At 44.6% G+C, this 21,497-nt stretch overlaps 1 protein-coding gene across 1 annotated transcript in view; it reads right to left on the bottom strand.

The window, feature by feature from the left end:
* Positions 1 to 21,497, bottom strand: part of LOC141092253 (doublesex- and mab-3-related transcription factor 1-like) — a 108,941-nt gene that overhangs the window by 32,043 nt on the left and 55,401 nt on the right. Inside the window, exon 2 of the mRNA XM_073578249.1 lies at positions 17,691 to 17,877. Within this exon, the coding sequence (XP_073434350.1) occupies positions 17,691 to 17,877 (187 nt within the window). The remainder of the gene's footprint in view (positions 1 to 17,690; positions 17,878 to 21,497) is intronic.

Raw genomic sequence — 21,497 nt, forward strand, 5'->3', positions numbered from 1 at the left:
AAACACTGAAGGACTTTACAGAGGTCTTTCAGCTTCGACCACTGCACACCTGTCAACTCCATGTCTGCTCTCAAAGTGCCTGGCCGTGTATCCTCCCACAAATGCATTATGGCCTGCCTCTGCTCGCACAGCCGCTCCACCATGTGCAGGGTGGAGTTCCACCTTGTTGCAATGTCGATAATGAGGTGGTGGTTGGGAAGGTGGAGCAATCGCTGCAGCTTCTGCATACGAACGGAGTGTACAGGCGACCGGCGGATGTGCGCGCACAGTCTTCACACCTTATGGAGCAGGGCTGTTAACTCCGGATAATTTTTGAGGAAGCACTGCACCACCAGGTTCAAGGTGTGAGCCAAGCAAGGTATGTGGCTGAGTTTTGAAAGGGCTATGGCTGCCACAAAATTACGGCCGTTATCACTAACTACCTTGCCTGCCTCAAGATGTACACTGCCCAGCCATGACTCAGTTTGTCGCTTCAAGTACTCGGCCAGCACCTCGGCGGTGTTTCTGTCGCCCAAACACATCATCTGCAACACAGCCTGCTGACGCTTTCCACTAGCTGCTCGATAGGGGGACACCTCGTGTGCAACAGTGGCAGCTGCAGATGAGAGTGCTTGTACGACTGCGCTCTGTGGACGAGCTTTCGCTTCTGGAAGAGGAGGAGGAGGAGGGTGGAACGCCTACAGCCAACTGTTTCCTATACCGTGGGCTAGGCAGCACTGTCCCACCACCGCTGTCCCCTGGGGACCCTGCATCCACCACATTAACCCAGTGCGCAGTGATGGACACGTAACGGCCCTGGCCATGCCGACTGGACCATGCATCAGTTGTGAGGTGCACCTTTCCACTCACTGACTGCTTGAGTGCATGGACAATGCGGTCTTTCACATGATGGTGGAGGGCTGGGATGGCTTTGCGAGAGAAGAAGTGGCGACTGGGTAGGTCATAGCGTGGTACTGCATAGGCCATGAGTTCGCGGAAAGCTGCGCTTTCCACCAACCGATAGGGCATCATCTCAAACGAGATTAGTTTGGCAATGTGGGCGTTCAAACCCAGTGTACGCGGATGAGAGACTGAGTACTTTCTTGACCTACTCATAGTGTCTGGGAGGGTGAGCTGGACTTGAGAGCTGCATATGGTAGAAGTAGCGGTGGACAGGGCGGACTGAGAGAGGGTTGATGATGGTGATGGAGTTGGTGTTCTTTCTGATGGCCTAGATTAGATTCAGTATTTCGTTGATATAACAGTGGGATTCCCTGACTGCTGTGGCCTTGCAACGACACCTCAACATTTGCTGCTGTGCTAACCGGTGGGCTTACAGTGGGGGAAACAATGTAGCGTTGCTGACTACCTTCTTTGTGATCAGTTGCACATGTGGCACTTGAGGTTTGGTGTTGTGTCCATGCTTGCAAGTGGATGCTGGTCAAATGTCTAAGCATGCAACTGGTATTCAAATTTTTCAGATTTTTCCCTTGGCTAAAGGTCTTTGCGCACTTCTTACAGATAACCTTGGCCTGATCATGAGGATTTTGGTCAAAAAAGTGCCACACTGCACTCTTCCTACTTTGGCAGACATTTTGCGGCCTAGCACGCTGTGATGTTTTGACCCTCTGGACAAGCTGTCCAGCAACTCTTTTGATTTTTGGAACCTGTCTTTGGAGTGCTCCGGGCCTGCCAGATAACAGCTGTTGCGATGTTGATGTCTGCTGTGGATGCTCCTCATCTGAGCTATTGGAAGCAGCACCCTCTTCCCCCAACGGATGCCAATCTGGGTCAACAACTGGGTCATCCATCACCTCCTCTTCAATGTCATGTGCACCTTCCTCTGTGTCACCGTGTATGGTGGTATAGTGTGCGGGAAGGGGCACCTGAGTCTCATCAGGGTCAGAATCTGGCTCTGTACACTGCGAGGACAATGTAGTGCTCTGAGTGAATGTACCAGCAGAATCATCTATCAGCGGCTGTGCATCAGTGCACTCCATGTCAGATTCATCTTGGCCTGGGTAATTCACCATTTCACTTGATAATCCAGGCATGGTATGTGAAAACAGCTCCATGGAGTAATCAGTAGTATGGCCTGCGTCATCCTTCAATCTTGGTTGTGGTGAAGGACACAAGGAAAGGTGTGGTTCATGAACATGAGCCTCCAATGACGACTCAGTGCTTTTACTTTTTACAACTTCAGAAGAGGAGGCGATAGAGCTGGAGGCTGAGTCAGCAATGTAAGACCAAACTTTTTCCTGATGCTCTGGCGTTAAAAGCGGTTTGCCAACTCCTAGAAAACTAAGCCTTCGAAGCCTTATGGAGCCAGACGATGACGCAGGCTCAACACCTCCTGCATTCGGTCCTATTTTGCTTTTGCCACTACCATCAGATCCACCACCAACACCATCATTACCAGCTGCCAACCCCCGCCCAATTCCACGGCCTCTTCCACCAGCCTTCCTCATTTTTCGTAGAAATGTAGACAAAATCCAACAAACTATATAGTAATGTAAAACAAGGTACAAGGTGTCTATAGGACAGGGGAGATTTAGATTTTCTGCACACACTAGTGGACACTGGACACTTTTGGATTGTGTGAGGCCCACTGAATATCAGAGCGCTATGTCACAGGCTCGATGGCACAGGTGTGAAAAAAGTGACTACAGGATAAGGGAGATTTTGAATTTCTGCAGACACTTGTGGACACTGGACACTTGGATTGTTTGAGGCCCACTGAATATCACAGCGCTATGTCACAGGCTCGATGGCCCAGGTGTGAAAAAAGTGACTACAGGATAAGGGAGATTTTGAATTTCTGGGAGATTTTGAATTTCTGCAGACACTTGTGGACACTGGACACTTGGATTGTGTGAGGCCCACTGAATATCACAGCGCTATGTCACAGGCTCGATGCAGCAGGTGTGAAAAAAGTGACTACAGGATAAGGGAGATTTTGAATTTCTGCAGACACTTGTGGACACTGGATACTTGGATTGTGTGAGGCCCACTGAATATCACAGCGCTATGTCACAGGCTCGATGCAGCAGGTGTGAAAAAAGTGACTACAGGATAAGGGAGATTTTGAATTTCTGTGAGATTTTGAATTTCTGCAGACACTTGTGGACACTGGACACTTGGATTGTGTGAGGCTCAATGAATATCACAGTGCTATGTCACAGGCTCGATGGCACAGGTGTGAAAAAAGTGACTACAGGATAAGGGAGATTTTGAATTTCTGCAGACACTTGTGGACACTGGACACTTGGATTGTGTGAGGCCCACTGAATATCACAGCGCTATGTCACAGGCTCGATGGCACAGGTGTGAAAAAAGTGACTACAGGATAAGGGAGATTTTGAATTTCTGCAGACACTGGACACTTTTGGATTGTGTGAGGCCCAATGAATATCAGAGCGCTATGTCACAGGCTCGATGCAGCAGGTGTGAAAAAAGTGACTACAGGATAAGGGAGATTTTGAATTTCTGCAGACACTGGACACTTGGATTGTGTGAGGCCCAATGAATATCACAGCACTATGTCACAGGCTCGATGCAGCAGGTGTGAAAAAAGTGACTACAGGATAAGGGAGATTTTGAATTTCTGCAGACACTTGTGGACACTGGACACTTTTGGATTGTGTGAGGCCCACTGAATATCAGAGCGCTATGTCACAGGCTCGATAGCACAGGTGTGAAAAAAGTGAATTGTAGAATTGGGCAGAATAGGAATCTCCCTAAAGTGTAGGTCTGTAAGAACGGAACAAGTCCTCCACAGTGACACACAGATAGCTTCACTGTGGCTGTGATAACAGCCGTTACACGGTACTGTGTGAGGAGCGTACACCGCTGTATGGTGTGAATAAATGCACGCTCAGTACCTTTGCAGGACAAAAAAAAAATTGGGATTGCTTTTAAAAAAGCAGTTTGCAGAGCAGTGGGGAAACAGCAATGCAGCTGTCAGGAAGCCTTAGAAGGCAGCCTAACAACCAACACCGCTGATCCACCACAATATAGCCTCCCCTTGCACTGCACACACAGTGACTGGTGTGTTGCACAGGCAAAATCGCTAGCAGCAGAAGCAGTTTTTTTGTCTTCTTCCCTGCCTAACGCTCTCCCTACAGAATCAGCAACCTCTCCCTATGCTAAGATCGGCAGAAGTAAGATGGCGGTCGGCGTGCACGCCCTTTTATAACCCCTGTGACGCCCACCAAAGCAAGCCAATCACTTGCATGCCCTTCTGAAAGATGGTGGCGACCCCTGCCTATGTCATCACGTTGCCCACAGTGTCCGTGGATCCTGATTGGCTGAAAAAGAGCGCTAAACAAACTTTGGAAACGCGACTTTGGCGCGTAAATCGCCGACCTCGTGGCCGACCTCATCCTAGGGTCGGGTTTTGTTTCATGAAACCCGACTTTGCCAAAAGTCGGCGACTTTTGAAATTGTTCGACCCATTTCGCTCAACTCTAATGTGTAGGTCTTACTGGCATCAACAAGGGCATACATTTTTATTTCGTATTTGCTAGGCTTTGATGGAATGTATTGACGAAATGCACATCTACCATGAAAACTAGGGAGCATTTCGTCAATGGCGAGATTCACACCAGGGCAATAGCTTTTCTTACAGTTTCCAAAAATTTTGGGAATAAATCGCGAATTGGAGCAAGTCGGTCATATGTTTTATGTTCGGTTCGGGTAGTTCTGTCGTCAAACCGAAGGCAACGAATTAGAACCTTGAATCTTTTTAGAGACATAGCAAGGCCAAATTTTTCAATTCCATCACCATCTTTACTCCAAAGTTCCTCCAAACTTTGTCGATTTGCCCTATAAGCTCCTGCAAGGTATATCAATCCCAAAAAAGCATGCAGTTCTATTTCATCTGTGGCCTTGATGATTCTGTTGCAGATGAACTTGTCCTTTATAATGTATGTGACAATAGAGTCCAGAATGTCATCTGTGAAAAAACTATTTCAGCATTCAGCTGCAGATTTTGCATTACTTGCTGTTCCTATAACTGCAGAAAGGAGTGAAAGGGAGTGATAATGTTTTGAGGTTCCCTACGTTTTTTCATGGGTGGATTCTTGTTCCATTTGTTTTTTTTTATCTTTTCCCATATAATGTGATTCTACATCTTCATCCTCATCACTGTCACCATCTTGCTCTGTTTCAGAATCAATTTCACATACTTCCACCTCATCATGAGAATCAATCTCACTTTCTTCTCCTAAATCCTCATTCAGTGTGGGATCTGCATCATCATCATCTAACAGCATGTTTCTCACTTCCTCAATATGAAGGGGTTCTGATAAATTATACATTTTCCTCTCCATTTCAGCAGATAATTTGAAGCAAGAGAGAGAATATGTGTTAGGGAACAATGTGCCTGAGAAGCGCACTTTCATTTGTAATCTGTCTTATTTCTATGAAATATCCACACACTTTGCACTATCCATTCATAAAACAAGCTAAACAATTGTGATGACTAAAAACATAAAATACCAACCTTATAAAGTTATATCTGCCCTCCTGAAGCTCTGCAATCCAACTGTGGTATCAGGTTTCACACAGCAGCTAGAGCCAGGAAGCTAACAGGAGGGAGGGGATTTCATAACAATCTGATGAGGAGGGAGAAATGAAAGTAAAAGAGAAGCGCCTGTCAGGCACACTAGTCCCGTCCGAGGGTTAATTTTACTTTTATTGGTATCTATTTTTATTTTTGAAATTTACCAGTAGCTGCTGCATTTTCCATCTTAGGCTTATACACGAGTCAATAAGTTTTCCCAGTTTTTTGTGGCAAAATTAAGGGGGTCGGCTTATACACGAGTATATAAGCTAACTCCTCCTCTGCAGTATACACCCTCTCGCTGGCTGAGATTTACCCAGTTCGGTGAAAAAGCAGTAGGAGTATTAACCCCTTCACCCCCAAGGGTGGTTTGCACGTTCATGACCGAGCCAATTTTTACAATTCTGACCACTGTACCTTTATGAGGTCATAACTCTGGAACGCTTCCATGGATCCTGGTGATTCTGACATTGTTTTCTCGTGACATATTGTACTTCATGTTAGTGGTAAAATTTCATTCAAATAACTTGCGTTTATTTGTGAAAAAAACGGAAATTTGGCGAAAATTTTGAAAATTTCGCAATTTTCCAACTTTGAATTTTAATGCCCTTAAATCACAGAGATACAGCACACAAAAAACTTGATAACTAACATTTCCCACATGTTTACTTTACATCAGCACAATTTTGGAACCAAAATTTTTTTTTGTTAGGAAGTTATAAGGGTTAAAAGTTGACCAGCAATTTCTCATTTTTACAACACCATTTTATTTTTAGGACCACATCACATTTGAAGCCACTTTGCGGGGTCTATATGATAGAATATACCCAAAAGTGACACCATTCTAAAAACTGCCCACCTTAAGGTGCTCAAAACCACATTCAAGAAGTTTATTAACCCTTTAGGTGCGTCACAGGAATTTGAATATTTAAAAAAAAATGAACATCTAACTTTTTTTCACAAAAAAAATACTTCAGGTTCAATTTTTTTTATTTTACCAAGGGTAACAGGAGAAATTGGACTGCAAAAGTTATTGTGCAATTTGTCCTGAGTACGCTGATACCTGATATGTGGGGGGGAACGACTGTTTCGGCGCATGGCAGAGCTCAGAATGGAAGGAGCGCCGTTTGACTTTTTCAATGCAAAATTGGCTGGAATTCAGATCGGACGCCATGTCACGTTTGGAGAGTCCCTGATGTACCTAAACAGTGGAAACCCCCTACAAGTGACCCCATTTTGGAAACTAGACCCCCCAAGGAACTTATCTAGATATGTGGTGAGAACTTTGAACCCACAAGGGCTTTACAGAAGTTTATAACGTACAGCGGTACAATTAAAAAATCATATTTTTTCCACAAAAATGAACTTTTCACCCCAATTTTTATTTTCCCAAGGGTAACAGGACCCTAAAAGCTATTGTGCAATTTGTCCTGAGTACGCTGATACCCCACATGTGGGGGTAAACCACTATTCGGGCGCATGGCAGAGCTCGGAAGGGAAGCAGCGCCATTTGACGTTTTTGGCTGGAATTGAGATCGGACACCATGTCGCGATTGGAAAACCCCTGATGTACCAAAACAGTGGAAACCCCCCACAAATGACACCATTTTGGAAACTAGACCCCCTAAGGAATTTATCTAGATGTGTGGTGAGAACTTTGAACCCCCAAGGGCTTCACAGAAGTTTATAACATACAGCCGTACAATTAAAAAATCATATTTTTTCCACAAAAATGATCTTTTCACCCTCAATTCTTATTTTTCCAAGGGTAACAGGACCCTAAAAGTTATTGTGCAATTTGTCCTGAGTACGCTGATACCCCACATGTGGGGGTAAACCACTATTTGGGCGCATGGCAGAGCTCAGAAGGGAAGCAGCGCCATTTGATGTTTTTGGCTGGAATTGAGATCGGACACCATGTCGCGATTGGAAAACCCCTGATGTACCTAAACAGTGGAAACCCCCCACAAATGACACCATTTTGTAAACTAGACCCCCCAAGGAACTTATCTAGATGTGTGGTGAGCACTTTGAACCCGCCAGTGCTTCACAGAAGTTTATAATGCCAGGGCATGAAAATAAAAAAATCGTATTTTTTCCACAAACATGATCAATTAGTCCCCATTTTTTTAATTTCCCAAGGGTAACAGGAGAAATTGAACCCCAAAAGTTGTTGTCCAATTTGTCCTGAGTACGCTGACACCCCATATGTGGGAGAAAACTACTGTATGGACACACGTCAGGGCTCGGAAGGGAAGTAGTGACGTTTTGGAATGCAGACTTTGATGGAATGGTCTGCGGGTGTCATGTTGCCTTTGGAGAGCCCCTAATGTACCTAAACAGTGGAAACCCCCACAAATGACCCCATTTTGGAAACGAGACCCCCTAAGGAACTTATCTAGATGTGTGGTGAGCACTTTGAACCCCCAAGGGCTTCACAGAAGTTTATAACGCTCGGACGTGAAAATAAAAAAAATCATTTTTTTCCACAAAAATGATATTTTTGCCCCCAATTTTTTATTTTCCTAAGGGTAACAGGAGAAATTGGACCCCAAAAATTGTTTTGCAATTTGTCCTGAGTAGGCTGATACCCTACATGTGGGGGTAAAACACTGTTTGGGCGCATGGCAGAGCTTGGAAGGGAAGGAGCACCATTTGACTTTCTCAACTCAGAATTGGCTGGAATTGAGATCAGACGCCATGTTGCATTTGGAGAGCCCCTGATGTGCCCAAACAGTGGAAACCCCCAATTCTAACTCCAACCCGAACCCCAACACACCCCTAACCCTAATCTCAGCCCTAGCCCTAACCCTAACCCTAGCCCTAATGGAAAAATGGAAATAAATACATTTTTTTTATTTTATTATTTTTCCCTAACTAAGGGGGTGATAACGGGGGGTTTGATTTACTATTTATGGCGGTTTTTATGTTTGGCAGCTGTCGCACGCTAAAAGACGCTTTTTATTGTAAAAAATAGTTTTTGCATCACCACATATTGAGAGCTATAATTTTTCCGTATTTTGACCCACCGAGTCATGTGAGGTCTTATTTTTTGCGGGACGAGTTGACGTTTTTATTGGTACCATTTTCGGGCACGTGACATTTTTTGATCGCTTTTTATTCCGATTTTTGGTACACAGAATGAACAAAAACCAGCGTTTCATGAATTTCTTTTGGGGGGGGGTGCGTTTACACCGTTCCGCGTGCGGTAAAATTGATAAAGCGGTTTTATTCTTCGGGTAAGTACGGTTACAGCGATACCTCATTTAGGTCTTTTTTTATGTTTTGTCGGTTTTATGCAATGAAAACTATTTTATATAAAAAATAATTATTTTTGCATTGCTTTATTCTGCGAGCTATAACTTTTTTATTTTTTTGCTGATGATGCTGTGTGGCGGCTCGTTTTTTGCGGGACAAGATGACGTTTTCAGCGGTACCATGCATATTTATATGTGTCTTTTTGATCGCACGTTATTACACTTTTTGTTTGGCGGTAAGATAATAAATCATTATTTTTTGCTTCGTTTTTTATTTTTATTTTTTAAGGGGTTCGCTAAAGGGGTTAACTAATGGGACAGTTTTATAGGGCAGGTCGTTACGGACACGGCGATACCTAATATGTGTACTTTTATTGTTTTGGTTTTTTTTATTTCCAAAAAATGGATTTATTTGGGGGAATATTTTTTTTTTTTTTCTAATTTATTTGGCGATTTTTTTAAAATTATTTTAACACTTTTATTTTATTTTTAACTTTATTAAATAGTCCCAGGTGGGACATCACTGTCCTGTGACAGATCGCTGATCTGTCACATCACAGATCACTGTGACAGATCAGCAATCTGTCACAGGCAGTGCCGAAGGCTTCCTCATGCCTGCGCTTTGCAGGCACTGAGGAAGCCAGCTTCCTGCAGGCCCCTGAAGGCCCCCGTCGCCATCTTGGATTCGGGGGCCTGCAGGAAAGGAGCCCCCCGCAGCAGCGCTGCACATTGCGCTGCCGTGGGGGGCTCAGGGAAGCACGGAGGGAGCCCCCTCCCTGCCAATGCTTCCCTTTAACCCCGGTACACCGCGATCATGTTTGATCGCGGTGTGCAAGGGGTTAACGTGTCGGGGGCGGTCCGTGACCGCCCCTGACACATTGTGCCGGGTGTCAGCTGTGATAATCAGCTGACACCCGGCCGCGATTAGCGGCGCTCACCACGTGGGCGCCGCTGATCGCGGTAGACGTACTATCCCGTCCATGGGCATAGGGGCCCGGGTCCCATGGACGGGATAGTACGTCTGATGTCAGGAAGGGGTTAAACAAAGAACAACAAACTATGCCAAAATCTAAGAATGAGACAACAAGCCAATAGGCTAACAGGGTGGGTGCTGTGTCCCCCAATGATTGGCTCGGAGAAAAGGATTTTATGGTGAGCACACACAAAAATCCCTATTTCTCCTATGCCTCATTGGGGGACACAGGACCATGGGATGTCCTAAAGCAGTCCCTGGGTGGGGAGCAACACAACTGCTAATACCCCATGTACCACTGGCTTACAGCTGTGCTACTGCCGATTGCAGAATGCGCCTGACAAGTGCTGCATCTGCAGAGGCCCGAGAATGAATTTGGTAGTGCTTTGTAAAAGTATGCAAGCTGGACCAAGTTGCAGCCTTGCAGACCCCTGTTCTGCTGATGCTTGGTGCCGAATGGTCCAAGAGGCACCCACTAACCGAGTAGAGTGCGCCTTAATCCCTGCTTGGACAGGTGTGCCCCTGACACGGTAGGATACCTGAATAGCCGAGTGAATCCACTTGGCTAGTGTGGCCTTTGAGGCGGCTAGACTCTTCTGGAAGCATGAACAGGGCATCTGACTTGCGGAAGGGAGCCGTCCATGAGATGTACCATCTAAGAGCCCTAACCACATCCAGGGTGTGGAGGGCCTTCTCGATACGATGGACTGGTGCTGGACAGAATGAAGGTAAAACAATTTCCTCATTGAGATGAACAGAAGATACAATTTTTGGCAGAAAAGACAGGGACATTCTCAAAACTGCCTTGTCCTGATGAAAATTCAGGAACAGAGGTCGGCGGGACAGGGCCGCCAACTCCGAAACTCGTCTGATTGACGTAATCGCCACTAGGAAACCACCTTCCAAGAAAGCAAGGTTAGAGATACCTCCTGCAGTGGTTCGAAAGGGGCTTCCTGTAAGTTAAGATCCCATGATTCCAATTGCCTTTTATAGAGAGGCACCACGTGGGAAACTCCCTGAATGAACATCTTCACCTGTAATCTGGTGGCAATCTTGCATTGGAACAGAACTGACAAAGCTGAAATTTGTCCCTTGAGCGAGCCAAGCGTGAGCCCCAACTCTAATCTGGATTGCAGGAATACCAGTATGGAAGGAATGGAAAACACCAGAGGAGATTGTCCATGGTCCTTGCACCACGAGAAGAAGGTCCTCCAGGTGCAGTGATAAATGCGCATGAACGCGGGCTTCCTAGCACTAATCATGTTGGAGATCACCTAGTGAGAGAATCCAGCTTGTGCTAAAATCCAGGATTCAACGGCCACGCCGACAAAGACAGTGCCCCGGAGTTCTGGTGGCAAATTGGGCCCTATGAGAGTAGATCCATGCGATCTGGAAGTCGCCAGGGAACGTCAGCGGCAAGTTGGACTAGCTCTGTGTACCATGCTCGGAGCGGCCAATCTGGTGCGACTAGGATCACTGATACCCCCTCTGCTCTGATTTTCTTGATGATCCTTGAAAGCAAGGGAAGAGGGGGAAAAATGTACAGGAGTCAAAACCATTGCCACGACAGAACTAGGGCGTCTGCTCCGATGGCGCATGGATCGTACAATGAACAGGGGAACCTTGTTGTTTAGTCTTCAGGCAATGAGATCCACATCCGGAGTCCCCCAGCGACAGCAAATCTGCTGAAAGACTTCCGGATTAAGAGACCACTCTCCCGAGGAGAGTCCCTGGCGATTGAGAAAATCCGCTGCCCAATTTTCTACACCCGGGATGTGGATCACCGAATGGTTGGTCTCGGCCCAACGGAGGATGTGACTCACTTTGTGCATAGCCATCCTGTAGCGTGTACCCCCCGACGGTTGACATACCCCACAGCCGTGGCGTTGTCGGATTGGATCCTGATGGGGTGACCTGCGAGATGATGGAAACCCAGTAGGGCTAGCCTGATACCTGATCCAGCCTTTTTGGCTTCCTTAGATTGAGACATAATGCCCCCAAAGGGTTACAGGCAGAGTCTGGGCTGCGTGCAGAGAAGGGGTTAAGCTTCTTCCTGAGGCAGATGCAGCTTACCCAAAGTCCTGATGCTGTGTCCCCAGGAGAGACGTCGGTGGCCCTGCAGCGTCGCTTGGCACTGTCAGTCAGTGCTCTCCCCCCGCAGCAGTCACAGAGCAGGCTGGTGAAGAAAAAAAAACAAAACACATGGCTCCGAGACTAACAGGGCGCTTCTCGTTCAGAGCGAGAAGCACCAAGGACGTGGGCGGCGACCCCAACCGTGGGCGGCACCATATAAATTGCGGCCTAGTCCGTCTGAAAAGCCGGGGACCAAATTTCTGGGCCTGCCGATGCTGAGCGCCGACTGAAAGAGAAAACGGGGGACCGCGATGAGGCACTGATGTACCGCCGCTGGCACTAGGTCAGCACTTCCCCCAGGGACCAGGACCAGACCCCATACTCCTATTGCAGGTTCACGCAGGGTCGCGCTGTCCGGGACCTAGATGTCAGATCTCATCCTCCCGGGCGATGCAGCAGAGCCGGAGTTCTTAAAGTTTATACCTCGATCCATCCACCCTATAGACTGGGGGATGGAGAGGCAATGGGGCTGGAGCAGGCCATCAGTTGGGGTCTCTGCCGCTGAGGGTATGTGAGACGCTCCTTGCACTCGCCTTTAGCCATTATGGAGAGATCAGAACCGTAAAGGAACCGTTGCCTCAGAGTTAGGTATGCCCCAGTCATCGCAGGAGGGGGTACGGGGAGGTATACTCCGCGTTCTCGCCTGTTGTTGGTTCGGGGGAGAACTGACCCTTGAAAGACATCCGTTGCCCCCTTCATTCCATTAATTAAAAATTTACAGAAAAAAAATTCAAAAACTGAAAATAAAAACGATGGGGTCTGAAGCCAGACCCAAGTGCCTCCTACAGACACTAAGCAAGAACTGGGAAAATCTCAGCCAGTGGGAGGGTGTATACTGCAGAGGAGGAGTTAATTTGCTCTGTGTTTAGTGTCCTTCTAGTGTCAAGCAGCAGAACACCCATGTTCCATGGTCCTGTGTCCCCCAAAGAGGCATAGGAGAAATTTTTATTTTTTTTTTTTTGGTGGTTGCCGTTCTACGGTTAATAACGGTGATCGCAACCCCAGGGTTGGTAAAAACCTACCAGAATCATGTTCTCTGGGGTCTCAGTAGCTGAGACCCCGAAGAAAATCCGACTCTAGGGTGCGCTATATACTTTTTCCTCAGCGCCGTTAATTCACGGCGCTGTGGATAAAGTGCCCTTAACTAAAAGGCGTATCGGTGGTCGTTAAGGGGTTAAGTTCCAGTGTGCCCACAAAAAAAGTGCCCATAACAGCAGCGGGTGGATTCGCGATCCACTCGTGTCTGTTAACATGTGTAGCATTTTGTACTCACTCAGCTACGGTTGAGGTAGGCACAGGAAGAGTTTCATTAAAATGTCCAGGCCGGTTTATTAGAACCTCATAAACCGCTCAGCTTAAGCAAACAAAAAACATCCTTTTCCATATCAAAGTGAAAAAACAGAAAAGTAAACAGTCCATTTAGTAGTGCGGGTTCGCCCTCTCAGGTCAGTGTCATTCAGCAAACCCACTGCAGGCATCCAGACTTCACATCACAGACCCTGAATGAGAGACTTTGTCTCCATTTTATCTGCTAAACCACATCCCGGGGTGGTAATATGTGAGCCGTCAGTCACACCCATCTTTGTGACTGCTTGTAAAATTCGGCATTGATGCGCTCTATTAATTCTCTCAGCACTATACGGGCTGGAGCCTGCTGTCCTGGGCTTACATCACTGAAGCTACCAACCTCAACAATGCATATCTCCCCTCAAGGACCAGTCCGGCAGCCACCTTAGACATGTTAAATGGCGCTGTCAATCTCTGACAGCAGCATTTGAAATGAACGAGTGGGAAGAATGTCATGAACCTCGCCCATCGGCGCCCTTGTCACATGATCGCGGTGTGCTGATGTGTTGGCATAACAACTGGGTGTCTGGAAGAGACACCTGTGCTTGTCATTGATGATCTGCTTTAAGCGTGACCCTGTGGCCGTTCATTCATCACTACTCAAGCATGTGATGTGGGTTGCGCCTGCAAGGATTAATTTATCTCCTCTCACTCAATTCAACACTCAACCTTTGTTCTAGGCTATAAAGGGAGTATAAATCCCACCCTGACAGTCTTTACACCCCAATTTATTCATGTGCTGCCAACCACTCATCAAACTCACTGGGTGATGAGTCCCCAAATATGGCTATGGATTCTTTAGAGCATACAAGAATGAAACTTAAAGATTTTAAGAATTAATCTAAAATTATACAGTGCTTACAATAAAAGATAAAAATAAAACGACACACAAATATGCAAACCAGTTATAAAATAAAAAGTGAGAAATAAAAGAAATACCTTTTGTCCTTCTGTTTCCTTGGGGGAAGGAGAAAATTAATTATGGATCACAAGGACCATCAGCAGCCCCACCATGTGAACAGCTTTCTTTTGTGAAACCCAGCTTTTTAGGCTCATATTTCCAGAATGACCAGGATTGGCCCTTTAATCCCGTACCCCCCCCCCCCCAAGGCTCTTTTCACCTTCATGACCAGGTCAAAATTTAAAATACTAACCACTGTCACTGTTTGGCAAAAAATTTGCAATTTTCTAACTTTAATTCTTATGCCCTTAAATCAGAGATATGTCGCACAAAATACATTAGTCAATAAATAACATTTCCCACATGTCTACTTTACATCAGCAAAATTTTGGAAACAAATATATTTTTTGTTAGCACGCTATCAGGGTTAAAAATTGACCAGTTATTTCTCAGTTTTACAAAATTTACAAAACCATTTTTTAGGGACTACATCACATTTGATTTAACTTTGAGGGGTCTATATGACAGAGTACCCAAAAGTGACACCATTCTAAAAACTGCAACTCTCAAGGTGCTCAAAATCACATTCAAGTTTATTAACCCTTCAGGTGCTTAACAGAAACTAAAGCAATGTGGAAGCAAAAAATTTACATGTAACTTTTTTTCATTAAAATTTTACTTTAGATACCCTTCTGAAAATAAAAAAATTGTAACAAGAAAAAATGGACACAAAAATTTGTAGTACAATTTCTCCTGAACATGCTGATACTCCATATGTGGGAAAAAAAATCACTGTTTAGATGCATGGCAGAGCTAGGAAGGAAAGGAACACCATTTGACTTTTTGAATGTAAAATTTGCTGGAATCATTAGTAGACGACATGTCACATTTGGAGAGGCCTTAATGCGCCTAAGAAGTGTAAACCAGTCGTTTTGGAAACTAGACCCCTCAAGGAAATTATCTAGATGTGTGGTGAGCACTTTGAACCCCCCAGGTGCTTCACAGAAGTTTATAACGTAGAGCCATGAAAATAAAAAATCACTTTTTTTCCATAAAAACGATCTTTTAGCCCCAAACATCTTTTAAGCTAACACGGTACAAAGATATACATCTTTCCTGTATCCAGTGGTATAGTGGACGTTTCAAACCCACAATTACAACACAGAATTTAATAACATTAGGCTGTCATACTGAATACGTCGTCAGACGTAGTCACCCAGATGCTTCACAGAATTTTAGAACGTTAAGCCGTGAAAATTAAACAATACATTTTCCCTCAAAAATGTAGTTTCAGCTCCAAATTTTTCATTTTCACAAGGGTGACAGGAGAAAATGGACCATAAAATTTGTTGTGCAATTTGTCCAGAGCACACCAATATGCCATTTTGGAACTCACAGGTGCTTCACAAAAAAAGTATAACATTTGGTTGTGACATTTTTTGCCACAGAAATGTTACTTTAACCACACGTTTTTTGTTTTTTTTTCACAAGAGTAACAGCAGAAAATAGACCTCAAAATTTGTTGTGCAATTTCTCCTGAGTACGTTGATACCCCCATATGTGGGAGAAAACTGTTTGGGAGCACGACAGGGCTCGGATGGTAAGGAGTGATGTTTTGGAATGCAGACTTTGATGAAATGGTATGGGGGCGTCATGTTGCGTTTGCAGAACTCCTGATGTGCCTAAACAGTAGAAATCCCCCACAGGTGACCCTGTATTGGAACTGATCTAGTGTTTTCCTGGTATGTGAATTTTATAAAGTGCTAGCTAATGCATAAATTGTTTAGTGCATCAGGTTAGTATACTTGAGTTGTCTAGTGTACGTCAGGTTGTCATAAGTGAGTTGTGTAGTGTTCGTCAGGTTGGCATACGGTAGTTGTGCAAGTCAGAAATTAATTTAGTAAGTTTAGTAGTCCATGGATGTGTGGTACAGTCTGAAGAATTCTTTTATACACAGGCCAAGTTTGTCGGGGCAGGTATCGCATTGCCAAATTTTGTCTTTCTATAGTCCCCTTTTGTAACAGACTCGGCACCTTTTTTGCGACCTTCCTTTCTTTGTGGTTTGAGGGACAAAATGTTGGCCTAGTACGATACGAGCACCTTCAGTTCCGGAAGTACTGTGGCCCTCTCCTTTGTGACTGCCAAATATCAGGGCCTTAATTGCTACTTCCTGGAACTGAAGGTACGACATACTGGTCTGTTCTACATATCGTGATAGCACAAAAGCACTGTACATTACCATCTGTACCATGTGCACGGCCAACTTCTTGTACCACACTTTGGCTTTTCTCATGGCACTGTATGGCTGGAGGACTTGATCAGAGAGACCAACTACCCCCATGTTATTGTTGTACCCCAGTACACAGTGTGGTTTGTGGGCCTGTGTAAAGGTACCTTGCGAAGTTCTGGTGGTTCTGCCATCACCATGTATGGTGGTCAAGAAAAGGACATCTCTCTTGTCCTTGTACTTGATCACCAGCATGTTGTCGCTACATTGGGCTCTGCTCTCGCCTTTTTTGAGCAGCTGACCAGTTAGCATCCTAGAGAGGCCTTTCTGATTTTTGTCCTACTCTATGGACTGTGTTGGGGTTTCCAAACATGTAGATGCAGCCGACAGCACACTGATTTCACAATAGCATGCACGCTCTAACTTCCCGGGACCCAACGGGACCAAAAGCTTAAGTATGAACATAAAGAATGAACAGCATTTTGAAAAAGACCACGCTATGGTTGAAATGTTGTACTGATGTACTGATGGCAGAATAAAGAAACTTTGGATTTTTTTTTCACCGGGATCGGATGCTGTTCATGCGTTAGGGTTTCCATCAAAATCCCAGAAAAACAGGATTACATTGTAAACCCTGAGAGAGCACCGAAAGAGCCAATCACTATTACAAGGCCAATAGTCAATCTGAACTCCATCTGGCCTCTTACATGGCAGGATTAATTTTTTTCAGATGTAAATAACTGCGTGGTAGAATGTGCTTTTATTCACGTCTGGAAAAGAATGAGACCATGACAATTCTTGGCGTAAGGCCTCATTCACATGTTCGTGTTGTATCTGTTTTATTCATGGACAGAACACAACCATTAAAATCTATGGTGCTATTCACATGTCCATGGTTTTCATGGACCATGTGTCAGTATACAACTCATGAAGACATGTCCGTTTTTCTCCTGCAGCACAGATGAAAAGAGCAAATACAAGTCTGAGTCCGTGAAAAACACGTACAACTCACGGATAGCATCCATGTGCCTTCCATGTGCTGTCCGTGTTTAACATTGCAAAGTATAGGAGAAACTGAAATTTATTTATTTCTTTATTCACCCATGAAAGACACTGACACAGTGCTGATAAAAACAGACACACGGATGATAAAAACGGACACACAGCTGACATATAGTTGACACACTGATCCAAAACACTGATTAACAGAGATACAATTTTTCACATGTCTAAACACGGAAAAGTGAATGAGGCCAAAAGCACTGCATGCGTGTGAACCTAGCCAAGGTTCCTCCTTGACATGTGCTTACCTGAAGAGCTGGTCGATGTTTGTGCAGCAGATCCACTTGTTACCTGTGGGCAATTATTTTCCAGCGGTGGGCAGGAATTATTACTGACATCCTCATGTTTCACAAGCAATTCTGCTGCACTTGGTATAAGTATTGGAAGGCTTATTCCCAATTCCTCTTCTTGTGCCTGCTGCCTCCTTAAAGCTACCTGGAGATGAAATTAATAGAAAGAAGTGAGAAAATACCTAGAGTTCAGTAACAGAACAGGTTCTGCAGCCGAAGGTCATAGTGAAATATGCTATGACTGTAGAAAAAGACATGGAGCGCATATCCAAAAATCATACATAAATCTAATGCCTCTTATAAAACTGAACATGCGGTTCTTAGTTTAAGGCCGGAGTCACACTAAATGTATGAAAAAAAAATTGGTCCGAGTCTCCATGACGAGAGTCGCACAAGTGTAATGGAAGTGACATGCGAGTACAATCCGATTTTTTTTTTTTTTTTTTCACACCTAGCATCCGATTGCAGTGTGAATTTATAAATATATATATATATATATATATATATATATATACACTCACTGGCCACTTTATTAGGTACACCATGCTAGTAAGGGGTTGGACCCCCTTTTGCCTTCAGAACTGCCTCAATTCTTCGTGGCAGAGATTCAACAAGGTGCTGGAAGCATTCCTCAGAGATTTTGGACCATATTGACATGATGGCATCACACAGTTGGCGCAGATTTGTCGGCTGCACATCCCTGATGCGAATCTCCCGTTCCACCACATCCCAAAGATGCTCTATTGGATTGAGATCTGGTGACTGAGGAGGCCATTTGAGTACAGTAAACTCATTGTCATGTTCAAGAAACCAATCTGAGATGATTCGAGCTTTATGACATGGCGCATTATCCTGCTGAAAGTAGCCATCAGATGTTGGGTACATTGTGGTCATAAAGGGATGGACATGGTCAGCAACAATACTCAGGTAGGCTGTGGCGTTGCAACGATGCTCAATTGGTACCAAGGGGCCCAAAGAGTGCCCAGAAAAAATTCCCCACACCATGACACCACCACCACCAGCCTGAACCGTTGATACAAGGCAGGATGGATCCATGCTTTCATGTTGTTTACGTCAAATTCTGACCCTACCATCCGAATGTCGCAGCAGAAATCGAGACTCATCAGACCAGGCAACGTTTTTCCAATCTTCTACTGTCCAATTTCGATGAGCTTGTGCAAATTGTAGCCTCAGTTTCCTGTTCCTAGCTGAGAGGATTGGTACCCAGTGTGGTCTTCTGCTGCTGTAGCCCATCTGCCTCAAAGTTCGACGCACTGTGCGTTCAGAGATGCTCTTCTGCCTACCTTGGTTGTAACGGGTGGCAATTTGAGTCACTGTTGCCTTTCTATCAGCTCGAACCAGTCTGCCCATTCTCCTCTGACCTCTGGCATCAACATGGCATTTCCAGCCACAGAACTGCCGCTCACTGGATTTTTTTTCTTTTTCGGACCATTCTCTGTAAACCCTAGAGATGGTTGTGCGTGAAAATCCCAGTAGATCAGCAGTTTCTGAAATTCTCAGACCAGCCCTTCTGGCACCAACAATCAGGCCACGTTCAAAGGCACTCAAATCACCTTTCTTCCCCATACTGATGCTCGGTTTGAACTGCAGGAGATTGTCTTGACCATGTCTACATGCCTAAATGCACTGAGTTGCCGCCATGTGATTGGCTGATTAGAAATTAAGTCTTAACACACAGTTGGACAGGTGTACCTAATAAAGTGGCCAGTGAGTGTATATATATATACATATATACACACACACACAGTATGTATATATAACTTCTGGAATGTAATCAAGAGGATGATGGATAGTCACAAGGCCTCAAACAAAGAAGAACTGCTTACATTTTTACATCAGAAGCAGTGTGAGAGACTGGTGGAAAGCAGCCAAGACGCATGAAAGCTGTTTTTAAAAATCATGGTTATTCCACAAAATATTGATTTCTGAACTCTTCCTGCGATAAAACATGAGTATTGTTGATCTAATTGATTATGAACTTGTTTCTTTGCATTATTTGAGGTCTGAAAGCACTGGATTTTGTTTTTCTTAATCTTGACCATTTATCCTTTTCGTAAAAAAAGCTACAAAATTCATTGCTTGGAAATTCGGAGACATGTTGTCAGAAGTTTGTAGACTAAATGAACAATTTACATTTTACGCAAAAATATACCTATAAAGCGAAAAATCAGACAAACTGAACATTTGAAACTCGTCTCTTAATTTTTGCCAGAGCTGTATATACTGTACTGTGTGTATATAATATATATATATATATACATACACACACACATATATATATATATACATACTCATGTATAAGCCGAGTTCTTTTGGCTGAAAAAGACCCTCTCGGCTTATACACGAGTCATACACCTGAAAGCCGGCGAGGGAGGGGGAGCAGGAGACATGATACTCATCCTCCTCCTCTGCTACATCTCAGTCCCGGCTGTCTGCATCTCCCTTCCTGTCTTCTTCCCATAGGGGTGGAGCCGCATATTCATGACTTTAATGAGTGGTACCATGTGACCGCACAAGAAGACAGGAAGGGAGATGCAGACAGCCGGGACTTAGATGTGTAGCAGAACTGGATATGCAGGCGCCAGGAGGGTGAGTAGGACTGGGGGGAGGGTGAGCCAGCCATGCCATATTCACCTCTCAGTTTCCCGGGTCCTCTGGCTGTGATGCTGAGGTCAGAGGGCGCAATGACGTATTTAGTGCATGCCCTCTGCCTGAGCAGTCACTGCAGAGAGCCAGCAACTCTAAGGAGCAGCGGGCAGCGACGAGAGGCGAGTATGTCATTTATTTATTTATTTTTTTTAAAAATCACAGCAGCATGATATGGGGCATATATTAATATGGAGCATCTGATGGGGCCACCAGTTTACTTTTATTAATATCCATTTTTATTTTTGAAATTTACCAGTAGCTGCGGTATTTCCCACCCTCTGCTTATACTCGAGTCAATAAGTTTTCCCAGTTTTTTGTGGCAAAATTAGGGGGGGGGGGTCGGCTTATACACAAGTAAGCTTGAAAAAAGATTTCACATCCGAAGCACTGCCACGCCAGTGGGCATTAAAGTTCACTTTTTTTTACTTCATGTGCTGTTTCCCTGTTTTTAGCTACTTATCCTGCTATGCCACAATTGAACACTGGTTGGGGAAACGTGCACTTCGATAAGGTATTGCTGTAGTGCTGTTCAATTTTTTGTTTAAATTCGTTTATTAACCACAAACAGAATATATAATATTTACATACTTGCATATGGTAAGTACTGTATAGAATATATATATTGCTACATAGTATTAGATGCAAAGCAAAATGTACATTCCGGTTTACATACGGAATAAAACAATGTCAATTAAATTGTACAAGCCTTCATATTATTGCACAAGTCATAAAACCTATTTAACTTCCTAAACTACAACTATAACTACAAAAAAAACTACTATTTCGCAGCCTGATTTCACACAATCAACTATTCACCATGTGACGTCTCCACTCTACAGAGTAAAATGAGAGGAATTCCACCTCTCCCAGATCTTTCCAAATTTACCCGGGCATCCCCCGTTTCGATACAGTGTACGTTTATATGGGATAATCGAATTCACCAAATCGATCCAGATCCTAAGAGAGGGACTTGAGCCCCCCATCCATCGCAGTGCCAGTACCTTTCGTGCCATAAATAGCGTCTCCCGTAAAAAGATCCCAGTATAGTGACTCCATGTCTCCTCATCCCACACCCCAAACAAACAAACCAATGGC

The sequence above is a fragment of the Dendrobates tinctorius genome, unplaced genomic scaffold, assembly GCF_039654945.1.
Source record: "Dendrobates tinctorius isolate UK_male_01 unplaced genomic scaffold, ASM3965494v1 ptg000059l, whole genome shotgun sequence".
NCBI lineage: Eukaryota > Metazoa > Chordata > Amphibia > Anura > Dendrobatidae > Dendrobates > Dendrobates tinctorius.